At 38.1% G+C, this 8,990-nt stretch overlaps 1 protein-coding gene and 1 pseudogene across 1 annotated transcript; both read right to left on the reverse strand.

Moving 5' to 3' along the window:
* Window positions 1-183: 183 nt before the first annotated feature.
* On the reverse strand, window positions 184-3,967 carry LOC120170294 (annotated as a pseudogene).
* Window positions 3,968-6,245: 2,278 nt separating this feature from the next.
* LOC120170261 lies at window positions 6,246-7,842 on the reverse strand. Its single transcript, XM_039178240.1, has 4 exons — window positions 6,944-7,842; window positions 6,740-6,853; window positions 6,466-6,620; window positions 6,246-6,399 (listed from the first exon to the last, which is right to left on the reverse strand). The coding sequence occupies exons 1-4, from the start codon at window positions 7,730-7,732 to the stop codon at window positions 6,375-6,377; spliced, it is 1,083 nt and encodes a 360-aa protein (XP_039034171.1). The 5' UTR covers window positions 7,733-7,842; the 3' UTR covers window positions 6,246-6,374.
* Between the last annotated feature and the right edge of the window lie 1,148 nt (window positions 7,843-8,990).

Here is an 8,990-nt window from a genome sequence, read left to right on the forward strand (position 1 = left end):
TCAAGAAATTGATATAATAATACTACCTCTCACTCAAAACATTCCTTACTGACTTTTTGTACTCAATTATTTTAAAAGCTATACATTTTAAAAACCTTCAATCAAATAGTTTTAAAATATATATTTAATGAATTTTAACTTTTAAAATATTTAAAAAATAATTACGGTTAATAGATCCATTCTAACCATTGCTCCAATAACACTATGTCAAACTAACCCTGAAACCTCTATTTACTTTCATTGAATACTAAATCCGTTCGACCTCGAAGACGGTATCGATCATACGAGCACAACAGACCTCCAAAGATCGTAATCAAGTCGGACCGACCATCATCCGAGACGGAAAGAGTGTACAATTTTCTCCTCCAGTCCAAGAAATTTTCAAAGCATGAAATTAAAGTGCATTTGTCTAAACTTTGTTCAGTAGAGTTCAAGCATTCTCTCCTGCAATATTTGGCCTAACTTCTTATATAGAATTTGCTGCTCTTCCAATGTAAGGCTGCGTGATACCTAGAGTACACGGAAACAAATCATAAGATCATATTCGATTTTCGTACGAGAAGATCTGCCATGTTCCTGAAACTAGGAAAGAAGAAGCGGGGATGCTATCTTTCAGAAAGCTCTCAGATATGATGAGATGATCGAAGGGGTTACCTCGTTTATTATCATCTCGACCGTGTAGTCTTGGGGAACAATGAATGACTGATGATAGATGTACGCAAAAACAGCCATTACCATCTGGAAACATATATACAAATATTTGAACTGTCAAAAAATTTCTCGTATACGAAATAAGAGAGAACTATAGCACGATTGTGTTTCGGAAACCAAGTCAAACAACTAGCAGCTTGCCTGGCAATCCATTCTGTCAGTAAATCCTCCATGTCCAGGTATACTATCACCGAAATCCTGCATCACCGGAGAAAAGGTTGGTCAAGAAGGTTCAAATGAGTATGGCAAAGTGCATTAAATGTCCCTTTTTCCACATATTTTAAAACATCAAAACAACAAACAATGCGTTGCACCTTAATCTTAAAAGCTCTCTTGAAACCACTTGCGAAAAAACCACCAAATGGTGCGATAATCGAAGCAAACAAACTTTGGCATAAAGCATGCCACTGAACTGGCAAAATCGCTATCTCTTCCAGGGCAACTGCGATGTGTTAAAACTAAATTATCAAACTGGTCGTATTTTGTTGGACAGATTAGTACATAAATAAAACTAAAAACATCGATAACTAAGAAACATTTACATAACAGAGTTAAAATAGAATCAAATTCTCCCATTTCTCGATCACTCACCACCCATCCAGAAATCCATTGTGGCAAAGGATAATACTCCGGCTTAAAAAGTGGACCAGGATCACAGTGAAGCCAACCAGTTGATAAATCCTGCATGCATTTCAGTCATATGGGCATTATCAAAATAGCGGTGGCCTTTTTTGTTTAAAAATGAATGAATGCATTCCGCGGTGAGTTACCTTCCTAGGACATGTCAACCATTGATATCGGCCAAAGACATTTGCAAGCTGCATAAAAGATTCCTAGTAAATAACACTGACATATCATGGAATGAAAAGTTGTTCAAAGATTCAATCTATCTCCCTTTGATCTATAGGCTTTCGAACATTTACAAAATTTCTTTTTTAGTTGATGATCATGTACACCGATTACCCTCAGATAATCGAAGTACTAGATTAAACTGACTGATTTTTATATTCCCTATATCATGTGGCAGAGTCAAAAGAACATTGATAGCACAAAGGAAATATGAATAGTGAATCTTTATAGTTTCGATTCTGTCCAAAACTGAGAAAGTTAAAGACTTAAGAACAATGTAAAAACTCTAACCAAAAATGCCGAGATCGTAGTTGCAACTGAGGCCCCAATGAAACCCTCCCATGTTTTCTTCGGAGATAGCTTGATCAAAGGAGTTTTCCCAAAAAAGAAACCAAAGAAATACGCGGCGACATCATTGACAGCAATTAGTGATGCTGGGAGAAGGAACCTGAATAAAATCCAAGGCTTGTTTCGACTTCAGTAACGGGAAAAAGTACAGGAATTAGTAACCAAGCTGTTAAAGACTAATTAATGAGGTTTGCATGTTACCAGAAAATGCCTTCAAAAATGTTGGCCACAGTAAATGCGGACTGCGTGAAGACAACGATGAGATCATATGTGTCCATGCAAACTGCCCAAATTGATATTTATACATCTTCTTCTTTAGTGTAAGAATGAACCACATGACACCTGAATCCGAAACAAAATCGAAACCTTCTCAACTGGCGGAGAATATAAGATTCATAACTCAACAAGCTAACTGCACTACTGCAGTGCAGGCAGATAATAACGGAATGAATATAAAAGCCACATAAGACTATCACGAACCGACTCAAATTCCATGGAAAAGAAAGATAACCAGACAAATTAATCAACTCCATCATAATTGAAGGTAAGACAGTGAAAACGAAATAGTTGTTAATGGGCTTAAACGTATAATGAATGAGTGTGCATAGCTTATTTTCAAAGGCAAAATAAATACGAACCTGCTATGTATAAGAAGTAACAGATAAACATCTGATACTTGATGAGCTTACTAACAAGCCTATAGAAAATTTTATCCAGAGTTACTGTGTTCACAAGCTGGTGACTGAGAATGCGACCGTATACAAACAGCATAGCTGTGAAGTAGAAGTGCCTGCATGGACATAAAATTCCACCAGAAATATCAGTCTCCGAGGTGCTACCATAGTATCAAGTTTGCGTCACAATTTTTCTTACCAGTTCAAGATCCTGAACCCCGGCAGGCGTTTATCTTCATGAGCTCTTCTGAGAAGACTGAAGAGCTCACTTGCCATGAATATTGGATAACAACAACCATCGCCAAAATATAAAGGTGCCCCAAATAGACAATCAAGAGGAATCCCCCCAGCATCCAAATAGATGAGCATGCACGTATCCACATCGATCGATATTTGTTGTGATCATTGACGAGCAAATGATCTCCATTCGTTTTGTTAATCTCAACATTAAACTGACATCAAAGAAAACACTCACACTTTCATACCGAGCAAGCACATCCAAACGTGCCATAGATGTTCAAATGTCAATTAAGTTCCGAAATCCATAATACAAGCAAAGTGATCAAAGGGCAAGTCAAAAAAAGGGAATAAAACCTTGATGTTCATTCATTGCTTACTATGTAACCTATCAGTGTCACCAAGACTCCTCATTTTCTCTAAAGCCCCTACTCGACAACTGTATCCTACGCCGAACATCGTAACGGGCAACATAGCAACTTATTGGAACTAGATCAAAATCTTAATGAGGCATATATTCATGTAACAATACATACCTCATTGGAACGTCTCCGGTGCCGAACTCGACCGGAAGTAGGTGTAGTTGGTCCTCGGGCGGAAGTAGGTGTAGTTGGTGCAGAACCATGTTCCTTTTGCATTGCTCCTTTCACTATACCACCAAATCTAACCAACTTTAACACAAAATAAACACCCCCTGCCCAAAAAAACACATTTTTTCACATCAAAACATAGAAATTTAAAGCAAATGATGAAATTTTAACTAATGATATCATGCATTGATCACCTAAGGAAATACCCATTTCTATACGTATTTTCATGCATCGAAATGGGACCCAAAATCCGACATTCTTCAAACATAAAACGCAAATGAAGATTCATACATAAAATGAATTGTTAAACAATGGCGGGGGAAATGGAAACCCAAAATCTATTGCCCATGATTACAAAAAAGAAAGGGGAATGGTGTAAGCTTACAGTATCGAATCTGAGATTTTTTAAACGTCTTTTTGAATGCAAACCCAGAAACGGTGAATGATCGAATCGATTGAAAAGAAGAGAGAAAACATGAAATGGAAGATTAAAGGATCAAACTTTGGGCTTGCACCGATTCGTGGGAAACAAACAGAAAGTGGAGAGTGAATGAACAATGGAAAACTCTTTCTTTCTGGACCCAATGACTTGGAACTTCCATGATCTGCCACGTAAGCTCCTCGAGAATCAATGTAGGTTGTTGCCACGTGTAATCATCTATCGGGTGAATTCACGAGATAATGTTCTCGAATTTTTTTTTTCACGATAAGGTGCACGTCCCAGATTAATTACTGGAATGGGGTGAATTCTACAGTGGCCTTGGAGGTCGCCATGGCATCCGGATGACCTTGGAGGTCGCCATGGCATCCGAGCGACCGACCTGTGTGTATTTTGCAAAGGAATAGGTCGCCATGCAATCAACATGGGACGTGGGAATGCATGGGGGAGGGGAGCGATCGACCTGTGTATATTTTACAAAGGAATAGGTCGCCATGCAATCAACATGGGACGTGGGAATGCATGGGGGAGGGGATGCATGTTGTGCATGGGACGTGGGAACTGTGCATGGCCATGCACGTCGAACGGTGTAGGTCACGGCGGCGTGGTAGGTAGGTCGCCATGGAGTCTCTTCTCCCTTTCTTTCTTTTTTTTATAACCGGCTGCCTCAATTATTTCACCAATAATTGTACAATTGCAGCTATGATAGCATCAGTTGATTTCACGCAGCAATGGTTCAATTATTGTACCAATAATTCACGGCTCAAATGGTTCACATGCATGCATTGGCTCAAATGGTTCACATGCATGCATTGGGAGCTGTAGGCATGCAGCGGGGAGCACGTGAAGGAATCTATGTGGCTGCATGTGCATGGATGATGGGAATGGCGCCGGGACTACATGGCGACCTACAAGGTCGCCGGGACTACATGGCGACCTACAAGGTCGCCAGGACTACATGGCGACCTACAAGGTCGCCTAGGCTGCATGGCGACCTCTCTATTCCTCGTATAAGACTGCATGGCGACCTCTCCCCATTGGCTCGTATGGCTCGTATATGGCTCGTATGTCACCCCGTATGTCGCCTGGATTGCATGGCGTCCTATGGCGATCACTGTTGAATTCACCCCATTCCAACAATTAATCTGGGATGTGCACCATATCGTGAAAAAAAAATTCGAGAACATTATCTCGTGAATTCACCCATCTTCCGATATCCTCTATTTAACCTGGGACTATTAATAGACTTCCAATCCATCTAGTGAATTTTTATTGTGGTTAAACTACACTAACAGTCACTAAATGTTTAGAGTGTATTTACTTTAGTTACCAAAATTGAAAATTTTATTATTCCCTGCATTAAAGAAAAATATATTTAAATTACTGTTCAGATAAACTATTAATAGAAACTGACGAGGTAAATTATAAAATCTAAAAAGATTCTGTCAGTTAACTCCTATCGTCGTTCAGTGATTTCTCCGATCAAAAAGATCATTAAATTATTCTTCTTCTTTTTTCTTCAATTTAATCTCGTAAAAAAACCTTTTAATATTCTCAAATCATAATTCAAACTAAAAGTTAAAATGTTTTAAACTATCATTGTCAACCATGATTCGTGAAATTGATTTAAAATCAAACTATAATCTTTTAGCCAAATGAAATTTTTTTCACCTTTAAGATTAACCAACAATCATTTTGTCGATCGAAAATTTAGTTTTTCTTATGCTGCCAAATTAAAATTTTAGAGTTTGTTTGAAAATTGGACTTTAAAGTGTCACGTTATTTTTTTTAGGTTAAAAATGTTCTACTTAGTTTGAATAAAAATTGGACCAAACCAACCAAATTTGAAACTACTCTTGCCCAAAGCTTGGCACGACTAATGTAAGAATTTGTAATTAACTATTACAGATATATCATTCTATCGTTAAAAATAAAACATACATTAACTTCTTAATTATAATAAAATCACTTTATTTATCAATTGTAATGACCAGATCTCTCAACTTATCAATTATTAAATCAAGTCAAATAATACAGTCGCATGTTTTTAACAATCTAATAATTAAACGACTTGTTTGTAACCTACTGAAATTTAGCGACTCATTAGTAATCATACTAATAACCGAGTGACTTATGATGTAATTTACCCTTTATAATATCATCTTCCGTTACCAAAAACAAGTTCACATAAAAGAAAAGGTTGAAAATGATAGTTGAAATGAAGTGAAATAGCTAATAGCTAATCAAAAGCTATGGGATAGCTCTAGGACTAAGACTACATATGATACACAAAAGCAAATAGCAAGCAATGATCCTAAGATGTGAAACGGATCCAGGCTGCAAAAACCTTTTATACCTGTGTTTGACACGAACGGTTACAATTCCGGAAAATCACAAACAAAATCGATATGTCGTTACTATGTTTACCTGATCCGAGCGGCGGATATAATTTGCTACGTCAACAAATCATGGCATGCTAAGTAAGGAGATGCATAACTGAATTTAACTTGATATAGGCTGAAAGCCTCATTGGAATTCATCGTAAAGCCATCTGCAGGATGAATTGTTGCAGCGTTAGTGTGTTTAATACATGCTATCGAATGAAGAATACACATACTTGCATAAGAAAATTTCCCTAAATCCTTCATTTGCTTCAATTCCCGACTGACTTCGCCTCCCACTTTCTTCTTTGACTTTAGCGGAAGGAAGAACTTCACACGGGCATTGAATCGAGCTTGCCATTACAGTGCTATCATTATTAGATTCATAAACCTACAAAGAGTAACAGAAGGAACCATTGGCAAACCATCAGATTTTATTTGCAACTATGAAAGTCAGCCGATAGAACAATAGTAGGAAAATAGACTACATAAACATGCATGAAGGATTACCTCACTGGTTTCAGGAGTGCATGGATGAGTGACACCCTCCGGCAAATCACTAGGAAAGTAGCACCTTTTGACAACCACCCACTTTGTCCCAGTTTTAGCATCCTCCCACATTGCCTGCAATGAAGATCCAAAATTTTGAAGTTGGTCCGTACGGAACATTGGAACCAGTAGTCTCCTCGTATAAATTCTTTTGAACATGCTTACCTGAAGCTTAGATGGTATCAATTTATCCTGGCCAAAATGAACAAGGGCATGATCATGAACTTTATAAGTTATGCCATCAATGGAACAAGACTGGTAAAACTTTTTCTCATCCACAACTTGAAGTATGTCACCAACCCATTCAACAGCTCGCAAACCATCAGAAGAAAACTCTGGATGCCTTGAAATCTCAGTATTAGCTTCATAATTTGCAGTAGGATTTACTTGTGCAGCTGCAGCACCTTGTTCAGTCTGATCAATCTGTTTAATGCAGTCAATATCTCCTTCCGAACCTTTCTCCAAATTTTTAACTCCGGAACTTTCACCATGGTAATTATTTGATGGAATTTCAGCACAGTTTTGCTGCTCTGTTTGGATATCTTGATTGATATGTGAAGGCTGTGAATGCTCTGCCTTGTCGCTGATAGTGTTAGATGATGTATCCACAGTCTGTGATGTTGTTGTAAGGTCTTTTCTTTCTTCATGATTAGATGATTCAGTCATTTGAGAAAGTTCTTCGGCTTTTTGAGTTACTGTGCCAACAGAAGTAGAATCACATACAGCCTCCAAAGGTTTTGTTGAGTTCCCTTTTGGAACCTTGGAACCTGATGCTGACTCAACAGAGTTGCTGTCAACTGTAGTGAACACAGCAGGAGTCTGCAACGCTGAGCTTCCATTTTCAGTTACCTTCTCATGATTGATCAATGGACCCAGATTTTCTACTTTCTTCTCCGAAGATGACTGAGGTTCAGCTGAGCTAGAAGGCACTTTGGGTACACTGATACTTCTCATGACACGACCGTATTTGGGGGGCAAAGGCTTCCCATTGCAAAATGACAAGCATCTAGTACAATGCCACTCACCTCTAGGGATTCCCTTCGGCTGCAAACATTTCAAGTGAAATCCTTATTGAGAAATAAAACGAGAACAAATAATTTTCCTATAACCAAATTAGTAAGAATGCTAAATAAAAGCAGAAAAATAATATCCGAAATTGATAACGGAGTTCAGCCAATTTTGCTTACGTCTCCGGACTGCTGCAGATATTTTACTAAGAGAGAAAATTTATAGGTGTTTACAAAACACTCACTACTCACAAGAAAACTCTCTAGTATTGGGAGAAAGAAAATGATTTTGGGATTTTGGATGATTTTAAAGCTAAATGAGCTAGGGCATTTATAGTTGAAACTTAGGGACTAATCTTTGAAAATACCCTAAAGTGCAATGACTAAAGTGAATTTACCCATTCCTATTTTCAACAAACATCTACCAAACTTTGAAAAACATTTTTCAAAGTTGGTTGCTAAACTTTGAAATTAACTTTTAACAATCTCCCACTTGAAGACTGATTTTAATTTGTCTTCACACCTCGATCAATGCAACAGTATTTCTGGTCTTGTTATTCTAGCATGCCAGCTGAAGTTGAACACAACTTCAGTTTGTCCGTAGTCACCGTCTTTGTCAACATGTCTGCCGGATTTTGAGCTCCTCTAATCTTTTCAAGTTTCAAAATCTCATCTTCCAGAAGAGATCGGATAAAATGATATATCAATTGTATGTGCTTCGTCCTGGAATGAAAAGGCGGATTCTTTGCTAGAAGGATAACACTTTGACTGTCGCAATACAAGACATTGTTTTCTTGTTTCTTGCCTAACTCTTCCAAGAAACTTTGGAGCCAAACCATCTCCTTGCTAGCTTCCGTAACAACGACATATTCTGCTTCAGTTGTGGAGAGAGCAACTATCTTCTGTAGTTGAGAAACCCAACTCACTGCAGTTCCTCCTAGAATATAGACATACCTTGTAGTGCTCCTTTTGATGTCAATATTTCCGGCTAAGTCAGCATCTACATAGCCTGTCAATATCGTATCTCCACCTTTGAAACAAAGTGCTTTGTTTGTAGTACCCCGCAGATATCTGAGGATCCATTTGACTGCTTCCCAGTGTACCTTGCCCGGATTATTCATGTACCTGCTAACAGCTCCCACTGCTTGAGCAATATCTGGTCTGGTACAAACCATGTCATACATTAGACTTCCAATTGCTGAGGT

Source organism: Hibiscus syriacus, unplaced genomic scaffold (assembly GCF_006381635.1).
Source record: "Hibiscus syriacus cultivar Baekdansim isolate YM2019G1 unplaced genomic scaffold, ASM638163v2 tig00111779_pilon, whole genome shotgun sequence".
Classification (NCBI taxonomy): domain Eukaryota; kingdom Viridiplantae; phylum Streptophyta; class Magnoliopsida; order Malvales; family Malvaceae; genus Hibiscus; species Hibiscus syriacus.

Excerpts from the sequence above, each read along its gene's own strand:
- LOC120170261 (XM_039178240.1), bottom strand. The coding sequence starts at position 7,732 with ATGAGAAGTATCAGTGTACCCAAAGTGCCTTCTAGCTCAGCTGAACCT. Across the intron at positions 6,854-6,943 it reads TGATACCATCTAAGCTTCAG|GCAATGTGGGAGGATGCTAA; the intron begins GTAAGCATGTTC and ends TCTTCATTGCAG. Across the intron at positions 6,621-6,739 it reads GCACTCCTGAAACCAGTGAG|GTTTATGAATCTAATAATGA; the intron begins GTAATCCTTCAT and ends TACTCTTTGTAG.